This window comes from Mus pahari, chromosome 2 (assembly GCF_900095145.1).
Source record: "Mus pahari chromosome 2, PAHARI_EIJ_v1.1, whole genome shotgun sequence".
Taxonomy (NCBI): domain Eukaryota; kingdom Metazoa; phylum Chordata; class Mammalia; order Rodentia; family Muridae; genus Mus; species Mus pahari.
Genome location: NC_034591.1, coordinates 27,722,566 through 27,736,418, shown reverse-complemented (window position 1 = coordinate 27,736,418; position 13,853 = coordinate 27,722,566). Strand labels below are relative to the sequence as shown.

The 13,853-nt window shown below is 42.1% G+C and overlaps 1 protein-coding gene across 2 annotated transcripts in view; it reads left to right on the top strand.

The window, feature by feature from the left end:
* Positions 1-11,571, top strand: part of Slc25a13 (solute carrier family 25 member 13) — a 179,779-nt gene extending 168,208 nt beyond the window's left edge. For both annotated transcript variants that reach the window (XM_021189155.2, XM_021189161.2), the window contains exons 16-18: positions 9,880-10,038; positions 10,131-10,221; positions 10,450-11,571. In XM_021189155.2, coding sequence (XP_021044814.1) covers positions 9,880-10,038; positions 10,131-10,221; positions 10,450-10,636 — 437 coding nt within the window. In that variant the 3' untranslated portion in view covers positions 10,637-11,571. The remainder of the gene's footprint in view (positions 1-9,879; positions 10,039-10,130; positions 10,222-10,449) is intronic.
* The last annotated feature ends 2,282 nt before the right edge of the window (positions 11,572-13,853 follow it).

The window sequence follows — 13,853 nt, the reverse complement described above, 5'->3', positions numbered from 1 at the left end:
TTTGACCTCAACTTTTTAAAACATTAAAGGCTCATACCCTAAAGGTTATCTAAACAAATGATTACATGTAAGCTTGTCCAGAATATAAGCAAAACGTATAGTTTGAGGAAGTGTAATAAAACTAGAAATAACTAGGGTTAGGTTTTTTTTTGGTTTTTTTGTTTTTGTTTTTGGAGACAGGGTTTCTCTGTGTAGCCCTGGCTGTCCAGGAACTCACTCTGTAGACAAGGCTGGCCTCGAACTCAGAAATCCACCTGCCTCTTCCTCCCGAGTGCTGGGATTAAAGGCGTGAGCCACCACTGCCTGTCTTAGATTTATTTCTTGAAGTGCCTGTCAAGTCAGGAGCTAGATGTATTTTAGGGAATCATAGAAGTGACTGTCTTCTGTCTTTAGTGCTGTGCTGGAATAAATAATTCTGAATATTACACAGAAAAATAGGGACTTAAAAATAGATACTGATTATCAGCACAGTGGGGGAATCAGTGCTTGGCTTTTGGGAAACTCCTTGTCCTGAGATTCTAAGGGAAGAATCTGGCTATATTAGCTCTTTAAGTAGTAACAAGCTTGTGACAGGTTAACAAACCCTAGGGCAGTCCTGAGCTTCCTGGCTCCAAACATTTTTGGTAGACATGTTGTGCTCCTCAGATAGGAGGTTAGAACTGGAAAACAAGATTGGAGGTGAACCCCAGCTTTGAATCGCTACTTCATGCCTCCATCTTCTGCAGGAACCCCAGTGGCAGGAAGTTGTACCACTTCTCCTTTAGCCTTAACATTTTCTTCCTCAAAGGCATGGATGCTGCGTCTATGAGTCTGGGCTGTTATGTCCTGGGTGACTGAGGATTTAATTGCTGAGTAAGAAGATCCAAACACCAACACTAAGGAAGCAAGATCTGGAATACAGAATCCCTATTTCCATTTCCAGCTCAGCCATTTATTTGCTGTGTCCCGAGTTGTCATTTACATACAGAAATATGAGGAAAAAATGGAAAGAAGTCGTTATATAACTTATTTCAGACTGGCCAATCGAAGTAAAGTTAGGGCCGCGGGAAAAGTAAGGGCCACGTACTGATGACCCTTTGACCAGTCCTTGCTTCACCAGACTTGATTTCCTCAGCTTTGAGTAGAGATAATACTATAAAGTCCAGGATGTGTCACAAAGAGGGGAACATCATGGGAGCTCTTAGCATAGTGTCTATCATGAATCATGTATTCAGGAAATAATGTAGACTGAATCTAGATTCTAGAAGAATTGGCCCATCAAGTCACCCCACAAGTACCAGATAGGAGGTTAAGGATGAGTAGCAGAGCTCAGCTCAGGATGAAGGACTCACATAACCTTTTTTTCCTCAAAGTATAGAAAATAGTTCACTCTTCTCTCAGGGAAAACAGGCACTGGGAACAAATTTCATGTCTGTGTAGGAGTGTGCTAGCTAGCACATGTTGCTAGAGCTGAACATTTCAACATTTCTTTTCTTTTTTTTTTCTGATTATGCAAGTGATGCAGCTTGTGGTAAAATATTTAGAAAAGGTAAGTATTATCCATGGTTCTATTACCAGAAGAGGGTTTCTATTTAATTTAATTTTTTATTAAAATTATTCATGTACTTTATGAAGTTATGCATATATACATACGCCCAGGTATACAGAGCCCAGAGGACATGGTGACGAAGTGTGGCTCTCAGGGATCAAACTTGGATTAGCAGGCTTGGCAGCACTTGCCCTAAACCCTGAACCATCTCTCCAGCCTCTTGGCTTTTGCCTACTTTCGTGGTTTTTGATGGAGTTTCAGTCACACTGTACTTCATCTCGTCAGCATTGTTGACTATTGTAACGTGGTGCTTAGTGGCATGTGCTATGGGATCTGGCTGCATGGGTCAGATTCATTTCCCCACTTAGACCTCTGGGACTCACACAAGCCATTGATTCCCTCGTGGCCCACTTTGGGGGAAAAGAACAATCTTAGCTTCACTAGAGAATTAAGTGGAATAAAAAGACAAAGATTTAAAGTAGTTGACATCATGTCAGTATTCAGAAATATATAACTATAGTGATTTTCTTATGCATATAATTTTGAACTCCTTAAACATAGTTTTAACTGCTGGATAATCATACCCTTATTTTTCATTATAATTTTTGAGATTATAATATAATTATATTATTTCCCTTTTATGTCTGCAGTCCTTCCTAAGTCTATGTTGTTGCCCCTTCCTTTTCAAACAGATGCCTCTTTTTTTCTCTTAACGGTTTGTCACATCAGTGTGTGTTCTAAATACATAAATTTAACCTGCTCATGTTATTTTATGTTTATCATGCTGTATTATGTGTTTTCAGAGTTGACCATTTGGTATTGGATAATCAATTAGTGTGTTCTTCCTGGGGGAAGACTATTTTTCCTACTTTCAACATTCCTTAGGAGTCTATGTTAGCAAGACTATTGACGTCATCCTTGTTCAGCTCCTGTTTAAGCACCCCTGTTATTAAGACTTCGCGGAGACACAATATGAAACCAAACTTTATGTTCATCTGGCTTCCACAATCTATCTGCCCCTCTTCCATGAGTATCCCTGAGCCTTAGATACAGAAACTGGATTACGGATCTATCAGTTGGGACTAGAATCCATCACTCGGCATTTTGATCAGTTGTGGTTTTCTGTAGTGGTCTTTGTTGGAAAGAGAAGATTCCTTGATGAGGGTTCAGAACTACAGTTATCTGTAGGTACAAGGAAAAATACTTAGACTGTAGTAAAGAGTTATGCTTCTTTACTAAACTGGCAAGTGTAGGTTTTCCTCCAAGATCTATGACTTTACTAGTCCTAGGAAGTTAGCTAGGTATCCAGCAGAAGGCATGATTCTATTTCCTGAATTAGGTCCAATTAGAAAATTGTTGGTTACCACCAAGGTATGTGTGCTACTACTGCACTGTTAGGGCTATAGCATCATACCAGTGGTGGTTCAGAGGCATCACAGTTGGGTAGTTGACTTTTGGTTCTCCCCTCCTTTGGAAACCTGCATTCTGGTTCCATGAAACATGGTCCACAGGAAGAAAGCTTTTAGGTACTATCACAGCTCAGATCCTCTTGGTCCAATGTCTAAAGTAGATGGTGTCTTCAGGCATAGAACCTTACCCTTTCTCCCCTAGGCGGCAACCAAGGACACCAACATTAGCCTATGTTTTGGGACTCTCTTAGACAACACCAACCAGCAACTCAAAAGAGGGTGTTTCATGCCTTGTGTTAAGGTTCTTATTAGATAGCTTATGGTTCTTGGGGATGGCATCATCAGCCCAGATGGAAAATTTTCATTCAAACTCTTTGTGGATATGTATACAGACACTTGTATATGTTATAGGTAGTTTTCAGTAGATGACTAATGGTAAAGCTCTTTATTATCTTTTCAGATACCCTTAGTTATTTTACTCTCCTCGCTCCCTTGGAGTTTATCTCTCTCCCTCTAGTTAAAGCCTTCCCACACTCACACATCAGCATCCCTCTCTACTTTCCTAGTTTTTATATATTCTCTTCCGAAGATTTGCACCTAGGAACATCAGATGAGACGAAACATGTAATATTTGCCTCTCTTTGTCTGGGGTACCTCACTCAATATGTTCATTCTTTCCTATATTTTTTATAGTACCGTTTCTTTCTTTGCAGCTGAGTAGTATTTCATTGTATTAGTCAGGGTTGTCTAGAGGAAAAAAAACTTATATAATGAATCTCTTGATAGTAGATAGATAAAGATAGATAGATAGATAGATAGATAGATAGATAGATAGATAGATAGATAGATAGATAGAAAAAAGGAATTTATTGTAGTGCCATACAGCCCGAGTTCAGCTATTCCAACAATGTCTGGCTGTGAATTCAGGAATTGCTCAGTCCACAATGATAGATGCCTCAGCTGGCCTTCAGAATAAGCTGGAACCCCATAGTAGTGGGCTCTAATGCTGATGAGCAAATATATGTGCAAGCAGTCAGAGAACAAAAGCTTCCTTCTTCTATTCTTTATATAGACTACCAGCAGAAGGTATGGCCCACATTAAAGGTGTGTCTTCCAAGCTCAAGACCTGGATCAAAAATGTGTGTCTTCCTACCTCAAAGGCCCAGTCTGGAAGTGGATTCACCCACTCCAAACGTAGTTTAAAAAAAAAAAAAAATCTCTCTCAGGTGTTCCCTCCATTTCTGAATTGTAGTTCATTCCAGATGAGTCACGTGGACAACCAATAATGGCCATGACACCTATTGTGTATATGTTGTACATTTTTATGATCTATCGAGTGCCTGAGTGATGCCCAAGGAAACACAAACATAATGCTGATGGAAATGATGAAGACAATCCAGGATTTAAAAATAGAATTCAATAAAGAGATAGAGTCATATGCCTCTTACTAACATATACTTAGAACTTTCCAAATTACCGAAACTTTTATATAAATGATTTTATTAATACCAGCAAATCTTTAGGCTTAAACACTCTCCTATTTTGGATTTGATCTCCTTTTTTGAGAAATAGATTCTTGGATCTAAGGTTGCTGGTAGAAAATATGAATGGTTTTTGTTTGTTTGATTGATTTTTTTTTTCTTTTTTACATGAAACCACATTAGTCTTGAGGTTCTGGGGGCATTACCACCTCTGTGCTGGTGTTTAGCCCCACAGCCATCCTGTCCCTTGTGCACTCACCTGGTGTGCTAGTCAGGGTAACAACTGCTGTGCTGAAACACCACAACCTAAAGCAGCTAGAGAGGAAACATTTGATCTGGCTTACCCTTCCACATCGCTTTTCATCCCTGAAGGGTGTGAGGTTAGGAACTTAAACATGGCAAGAACCTGGACGCAGAAGCTGGAGCAGAGGCCTTGGAGGGGTGCTGCTTATTGGCTTGCTCAGCCTGCTGTCTTATAGAGCCCAGGACCACCAGCTTAGGGATGGCACCGCCCACAGTGGGCAGAGCCCTTGTCCATCAATCGTTAATTAAGAAAATGTCGCCACAGGCTTGCCTATGTTCAGATGTTATGGGGCCATTTTCTGAACTGAAGTTTCCTCTTCTCAGATGACTATGGCTCATGTCAAGTTGACATAAATCTAGCCAATGTACCTGGGTGTTTGTAACTCAGAGCTTTTCAGCTTAAAACACATAACTGTATGTTTTGGGGTGTGGGCCAGGAGCATTTTTAGGGGGTGTCTATGGATTGAGGTCCGTTTCAAACTCCTGGGAGGGAAGAGCTGCTGGCATCAAAGATTTGATATTTAAATAATTCAATTCTTGGTGCCTTGAGAATATAAAGTAGTGGGACAGGTCTGGGTAGTGAAGTGCACATACTCATACAACTTTCTTCCTGAATGTCTTAAACTGCTAGAAAATACAACAGCATCTGTACTCAGAAAGCAAGCCCCCTGCATCTGAAATTGGTGATGTGTCATAGACTAGAACTGGCAGGAAAAACTATTGATAGTGTAAAGTGTAAGTGGAGACCCTTGACCTCCTAGTAAACAGAAGAATGTATTCTAAAAGGAGGAAGCCAGCAAGCTGCCTTTCTGGAGGCCTAGCCAGCCTGGCCACTCCCCGTGACACCTAGAGCTTAAGGAAACATTTGTCTGCAAGTTAAAACTGAGAACTGTAACTTAGAGAATGGGGCCATTGGCCTGGTAACGGCTCGTGTAGAACTGGAAGAGGAAGCAGGACAGGGCTTAAGCTCATGTCAGACCTTAACCACAGGTGCGGCAAAACATAAATTAACAGCTTTTCCTCAGCGGAGTGGAAAATGAAGTATTCTCACTACACAGTTCAGCTGGCTTTCCACGCGTCCGCATTCGGGAAAGCTCGGCCCTGTAGCCTGCCTTAGCCTCTTCAGCATAGAGCGCTCGCCCATCCAAAGGGGAAGCGGTAGGGAAGTATGTCTGGAGTGTGGTAGATGCCACCCAGGGCTGAGTGCAGTGCGTGGACAGCCTTTTATTTGATCCCAAGTATCAGTAGACAGCCAGCCATGCTCAGACAGGAAGGGGTAGCAGGGCACGTGAACTGAAAAATTACAGAGAAAACGGTAATTTAGGGACCGCAGGGGAACTTGCAAGAACTGTAATTGGAAGCTTGGAAAGGGGGTTCTTTTTATCTTACTTTTTATTCTAAAATAAAAGTAAGTCCATAGGAAGTTGTAAAAACAATATAATAATCTTTCACCCACTCTTTCTGGGAATGTTGTATCCTTCATAACTATCAGACAAGGTCAAACTCAGAAAATTGACATGTAACACATGTCAGAGTCCTGTGGCATTTTTAATTTATTTTATGTGTTCATTTGAGGATGGACCCAAGGGTCGAATGCAATGATTACTTGATTCTCTTAAGACAGTTTCTCATTAGGAGAACTGAGGCTAACCTTTGTAGACCCAAGTGGTCTTGAGTGGTTTTTTTGTTTTTTAATTAATGAAACGATCGTTGAAATTAAAAATCTCTATGGTTCTAAATGATAAAGCAGAGATGATCAAAGAAAACCAAGCTAGGCCACATTTAATGGTGCTTACCCATAATCCCAACACACTCAGAAAGCTAAGGCAGGAGAATTAAGAGTTTGAGGACAGCCTGAGAACCTGTGTTAAGTAAAGAATAAAGAAAAAAAGAAAAGGACCTTTAGGAAATAAAGACATGGGAAAGACCACCCCCTCAGATATGGCATAAAAATACAGAGATAAAAAAAATCAGAACTAAAAGGGCATATAACATAGGTGTACTGTCTGTTTAAAAGATATTACCTTGATGTCAGAATTAGGAAGAAGGACAGAATCAGGTGATTAAAAGATGAGTTTCGAGTCTGCAACAGTACCTCCCACTTGCCCAGGACATGAGGTGTGGACCACAGCGATGTAGCATCCAAGGGGAGGACAGAGCCTGCATCTGCTTACGAGGGGTCCCTTCTTGGCAGCCAGATCAGAATTTAAGAAGGACCCATGGGATACTTGAAGCAACGTTGACAGAGAAAAGTTGGGGCTGGAAAAGCTGTGAATCAATCCAAATTGTCTCTGATGCTGGTGTTTGTACTTAACTGTGCAAGAAGACACGTGAAGGAAAGAAAGGGGATGTGAGCATATTAGAGTCGCACCCATGTGGCAGATACATACATGCCACAGCTATGTATGTATTTATCTAGTGGAGAAATGGAGATCAAACAGTTTGGAACTGGAAGTGGAGGAGACAGAAACATATACAGGACATGAGGAACAAGTCCAGTAGCCACAGTCAGCAGAAATGGATCCAGTGAAAAAATCGAGGCTTTCAGTTCATCTTTAGAAGGAAGGATACGCAGCGGGAGATTTTTCTCCCCCCACCCCCTTTTTTTTTTTTTTTTTTTCCTTTTGGTTTTTCAAGACAGGGTTTTGTTTCTTGGTGTAGCCCTGGATGTTCTAGAACTCACTTTGTAGACCAGGCTCGCCTTGAACTCAGAGATCTGCCTACCACCTGAGTGCTGGGATTACAGGAGTGCACCGTCACTGCCTGGCTGATTTTCCTCCTTCTTAATGAATAACTTTATCAAGTTGCTGTCAGTCGTCAACCTAGTAGGTTGATCATATCACTAATAGCTTAAAAGTGTAATGTGGAAAGCCTTAACTTGGACCTAAAATAAACACATAACAAACCTTTAAGCCTTAAATGGAGAAACCACAAAGTTATTAATCCTAATATAATACTTATAAAAATGAATGTCTCTGTCCCCAGAGCTGTCTGGGTTCTCCAAGTCAAGTTTTCTTCTTGCTGTCGGCGATCGTCTGTAGTTGCTGACTCCCTGGAAACCCCACAGTTGTTGTTATTGGCCTCTGAGCACCTCGTGTCATTCCTGTTGCTGAGGCTATGGGTAGCCCCTAGGGCTACGTGTCCATGAGTCTCCTCCATAATGAGTCAAGCAGGCTGCCCCTCCCTCTTCCTGTGAGGACACAGAAGATGCCTTCCTATCTTCTGGTCTCCTCTTCTTGCACACTCAAGCCGTTTCATCAATGTGGCGTTAAGGCAGAGAGTGACCTGGCCAATTGATTCATAATCTTTGCCCACTTGGGCCTGGAAAACCAGTAGCTGTCAGATGACCAAGCCCTTTGCAGGACATTTGACTGCAAATGTCTAGCCAGCTTTCAGAGTAGCTGAACTCAGCTTTCCAAGTTTAATGTCAACCCCATTCCCCACTACAACACACCCCTGAGAAGTCTACACAACGTGTCTGTAACAGTTCTGAGAGCCGAGATGCCATCCATTTGAGGGTGTGGGGGCTACAGACGAGATGGCTGGGCTTGTGTTTGGGTTTTAGGATTTTTAGCACACACCCCCAGCACACACACATACATCAATCTGCTTTGCCGGTCATCTTGTTAAGTAGTTAATGTGTTTCCTTTCAGCATTTCATTCAGACATTTGTATTCGACTTGCATGTATTCTTCATACTCTCCTCCAGCATTCTCTTGTGACCAGGAAATGCGTATGAAAAGTACTTTCGTGGAAAAAGTGTCCTTCGTTATTACCCCCATGTACTTCACAGCACCACATGACCGTATCTGTAGCGTGGTTAGGAAGACTTCATTTCATGTCTAGAGGAGACTCCCTGCTAAACTCTCTTTAAACCAGGGGGAGTGAAGCAAAATGGCCAGTGTGAACAGTGGGTTTCTAAGCATCTTTCGTGTTTCCTTTCATCATGTCAGAAGATAAATTCTTGGCTCAAAATTACAGCAATCCCTCCAAGCTAATAGGAGCCCAATGCTGCTTCTTAGATGAACACTGGATAGAGAGTCAACGTCACGTATGTAAAAGGCAGTGTTTGGGTAATGACTGTGCCTAAGAATTAGTGTTAGAGGAGTTGAGTGGAGATGGAAGGCGAAGAGACGCTCGCTGCTCTTCCGGTAGAAATGGGAGCGTGTAGTTCCCAGTTACACCCTCCCCCTCCACACATACACACTTGCAATGTGACTTTAAAACTGTCTGTTGAAGGATGAGATGGAGTTCTAAGCCAGACCATGTTGGTTTGGACAGAAATTCTTACAGAATTATTAAGCCTTAAAAAAAGCAAAGGAGATTTATGCATCTGCATCTGACCAGTTTGGTTTGGAATAGGTTCATAGTGGAAAAGTAATAAAACCGTAAGAGACAGTGTCTTCTGAATGGTCTCCATTTTAAAACTCTCAACTTGGGCTGCCCCAGTTTTGGATAAAAATGACTGTAAAGAAATTGACTGTAGGTAATTTTGGAAGGGACTTGTTGTTGTTGTTGTTGTTGTTGTTGTTATCCTTTCGTATCATTTACCAGCCAGTATTAAGTTTTAAGCTTTCTCTTTTAAAGTTTTCTAGATATATCGATTTTGGGAGAAATATGTGTGTGCAAGTCACAAACAGGCCCCCGGTGTTTGCTTAGCTATCAGTAGAGCCTTCTGGTAGGGAGTGGTTGGGGTTTTGGTGTGCAGGGTAGCTGGATGTGTGAGGGAAAGCAGCATCCTGTGGCTGCCAGCAGCCAGGAAACCATGAAGAGGAAACACATAATAAGCTTCGCCTCTGAAAAATCAGACCTAATAACTTCATGAGGTTCTGATTTCAACAGGGAAAAAAAAAAATTTTTTTTTTTTTTGAAAACCACTTTCTCTGTTTGTTCTCAACCACTTGAAATAGTGTTACGGATAAATAATTTCTTAAAAATATTTATGTATTTAAGAATAGAAACAACAAATGAAAGTGGGTGGGGGGGTGGGTCCTTGCAGACAGAACTGTCACGTTGTGCTCCTCCAGAGGACAGCAAAATAGGCATTTTATTGCACTGGCTGCTTAACTTTCTTTCCACGGCCAGCAGTTCAAAGCACAGTTATTTTTATATAGTGAGCATGTGAGTGGACTGACATGGCGTTGTGTCTCGACTCCAGGTATGCCTGCGGCATCTTTAGTGACCCCTGCTGATGTTATCAAGACTAGATTACAGGTGGCTGCCCGGGCTGGCCAAACCACTTACAACGGTGTGACAGACTGCTTCAGAAAGATACTTCGAGAAGAGGGCCCCAAAGCATTGTGGAAAGGAGCTGCTGGTACGGAAGTAATTGGTTCTTAACTAATCCTTTGGTATCAGGGAAATTTCTTAAGACTTTAATGGTGTCTGTTATTTCCCCCTTGGTCGTAGCTCGTGTCTTCCGCTCCTCGCCCCAGTTCGGTGTCACCTTGCTTACTTATGAATTGCTGCAGCGGTGGTTCTACGTCGATTTTGGAGGCGTGTAAGTGTCATGGCGAATGCACTGCTAAATGTCCACAGCCTCTAATACTCGGTTCTCATTGAGGAAAGTGCAGGGGGCTGACTGTCTCCTGTGACAGGGCCCATAAGGTCATTCCAGGGAGCACACAGTTGACTGGAATTCAATCATCTCTTCATGTTGCATGCTTTTATTGGTTTCTACTGGTATTTTTTAAAGAGTCAGTTGACACTCCCTTTATTCTCTTCATAGGAAGCCCGTGGGATCCGAGCCGGTTCCTAAATCCCGGATTACTCTGCCTGCTCCCAATCCTGACCACGTAGGGGGCTACAAACTGGCCGTTGCAACATTCGCAGGGATTGAGAACAAATTTGGACTTTACCTACCTCTCTTTAAGCCATCAGCATCTACCTCAAAAGTGACTGCTGGGGACTCCTAGAGGGACTGACCTGGATGTGGCTGTAAAATGATTGGAACCACAATAAGCCTCATCTGGGTCTGAGGCCTGGCTCCGCCCCTTCCACATCTGTCCCATTTAAATTCAGGTCTATGCTTCCTATATTAAATGCAATCATTCATTTTTCTGGATGTTTTTGTAGCAAGATCATGTGGAATTATTCCTAATTATCCTTTGGAACTCTGCCCACAACCTGTGTTTGTATCTTTTAAATACTGGGATTTGATCAATACTAACTTGATCTGGAGTAAGTCTGAAGGGAAATTAAGGAGGTCTCCTACCTGGATGATGGTCTCACTAACGCTACTGAAAGGCGGCCATGGCTTCCAAAAGAGTTCTGAGTATGTTTAAAGTGGTAGGAAAGCAAGGTATATATTTATAAAAATGAAAAACACGAAAGGGAAAAAAAAAACCCAACAAATATCTAGCCTGGACTCAAATTTTAAACATGCACAAATTTGGCCTCTGGATTGTATTATGAAGGTTTTATGTGAAACATGTTTTTTCATAATGAAAACCACATTCAGGATGTTTGGTAATCATATTCTCTTAGTATCCCCAAGTCTACCAGGGAAAAGTCTCGAACGTTAAGGAAGTGCTTTTGGCCTTTTTATTTTAGAGACAGAAGAAACACAATTCTACTCCTGAGTGTACTGATTTGAGATAAATATGTATATGATGAACACATGCTGATTCCAATTTTAATAGACACTGTAAAAATAATGTATACCCCTTTTTGCTGGTACCACCCTCCTCAAGACCCCATGGTTGGCACCCATTTGCCTCAAAAATCAATTTTCTCTTGAATCATGTCAGACAGATATACTCTTAAGTTTATAGTTCATTTGGGGCGCCTTGTTTCATGGCCAGAGGCTTGTGTGTCTGTGAAGAGAAAAATAAACTATTTTTAAAGCTACTGATTGCTTGCTCTTGTATGTTTCCACGATGAATGTCAGAAATATTGTCATTAGTGGACTCTTAAAACTCTTCGTGCCATGTTTGGGGACACTGTGTTCCCACTGAAGCTGGCTTTCAAAGGAACGTGTGGGCTCGTTTTCATGGTTCAGAATGAGTAGGAGAACACACACTTCACTCCGAGTAAGGAGAGAGCTACTGAACAGATTTACTCACCCTAGCCATCATTTGGTTTTTTTGTTTTGTTTTTTCAGATTTATTTATTTTATTTATATGACTGCACTGTAACTGTCTTCAGAGACATCAGAAAAGGGCATCATCCGATTCCACTACAGATGGTTGTGAGCCACCGTGTGGTTGCTGGAAATTGAACTCAGGATTCCTGGAAGAACAGTCAGTGTTCTTAACACTCTGAGCCTTCTCTCCAGCTCACCCTAAACATCTTTAATACTTAAGACAGTTTGTGTGTTTGGGAAGCATCTGTGCGCCTTTGGGGGTGAGGTGTACGTTTATCTGTAAGTGCTTGGATATGAGTGCACATGTCTGGAAACCGGGGTTTAGCACTGGATGACTTTCTTGCTCATGCCATTTTAATTGCTGAGAGACTCTAGTGGAATTAAAGCTTGTAAGTTTGGTGACCATAAGTGGTCAATGAGCTCCAGAGAGCCACCTGTGCCTTATTCCCAAACATACCACCTGTTCTTGGGTACCATGTGAATGCCTCCGCCCTGGATTTCTATGTGATTGATAGATCCAAACTCAGGTCCTTATGTTTGCACGGTGGACACCTTATTAACAGGGCCATCTCCCCAGCCCAGCTTGCTACAATTTCTTCTCATGATGATTAAAGTGACATAAAGCTACAGTGGAAGTTGGACATAAGAACTATGCTGTGATATCTGTAATATAATTTACTACTGGATTACACCAGAAGCAAATCTCGCGCTTTTTTTTTTTTTTTTTTTTTTTTTTTTTTTTTTTGGTTTTTCGAGACAGGGTTTCTCTGTATAGCCCTGGCTGTCCTGGAACTCACTCTGTAGACCAGGCTGACCAAGAACTCAGAAATCCGCCTGCCTCTGCCTCCCGAGTGCTGGGATCAAAGGCGTGCGCCACCACGCCCGGCTGCAAATCTGGCTTTATCTAACCCTTGTTAATGTTTGCCTCATTGTGATGACTTTGGAAAGGAAGTGAATCTTACGAATTGGTGGTTACTGTCAACAGCAGTCCTCACCCAAAGTCGGTGCCGATTGATCTGCTGGGGTTTGTGAGGGTTCTTAGTCCCTGAAGGTTCCCATCCCTGTCCCTGCAGTTCAAGCTGGAAATCTTCAGCATCACAGGTTTTTGATCTGCATGCCTGTTAAAGGTGTGGATCGTTACCAGAAATAGGACAAATGTGGTATCTACTACAGAGGAACCTCGAAGACCAGGTACCAGTTTGAGGATGGTATCAAACCCAGTGTTCCAGCTTTGGGCTTGGGAGCGTGGAAGGAAGCCCGAGTTCACGCATTCCCTTTTGACACTTGTAGGGAATTTTATAGAATATCAGATTTTGATGGAAAAAAAAAACCCCACTGACCCATATCTCATAAAATGCACATAGTCCACCCATCATCGCTTTATGAACTGTTGGTTTTGATGGGAGAGCATCTTGATTTGAATGAAGAAAAGAAGAAGAAGAAGAAGAAGAAGAAGAAGAAGAAGAAGAAGAAGAAGAAGAAGAAGAAGAAGAAGAAGAAGAAGAAGAAGAAGAAGAAGAAGAAAAAAAAGAAAAAGAAGAAGAAGAAGAAAAAGAAAAAGAAAAAGAAAAAGAAAAAGAAAAGAAGAAGCTGCCAGATGCCCAAGAGTCAATAGGAGATAGGATCACACTGTCCGTGTTTCTTTGAAATCCTTGACTTTTTCTGCTAGGGAGGCAGTGACTTGAGAGCCTTTGAAGGAGGCCTAATTTCCATGACTTCTGCTCAGTGGGTGGCATGCCTGTAACAGGCCTAGAATTGGCCTGCAATCACCATGCGGTAAGAACCACGTGAAATTTGTTCTGGGTTTTTCTTCTCCCCAAAGTGACAGCACAGTATGTTTGGAGCGGCGTGGCTCCTGTCATTGTTGCAGTCAGTCCCTGGACTGTGTCCCTCTTTAAGGGAAGAGGCACAGTAGTCATGTCGTTCCTGTGTGCATCCATGCCTTCCCTAGTATAGAGCCCTGGAGCCCTGCAGCTCTGTGCTTGGCTCACCCGGTGATTGCTTGGAAGGGGCGGGGGGGGGGGGGGGGGNNANNGNCCNNNTTTTNG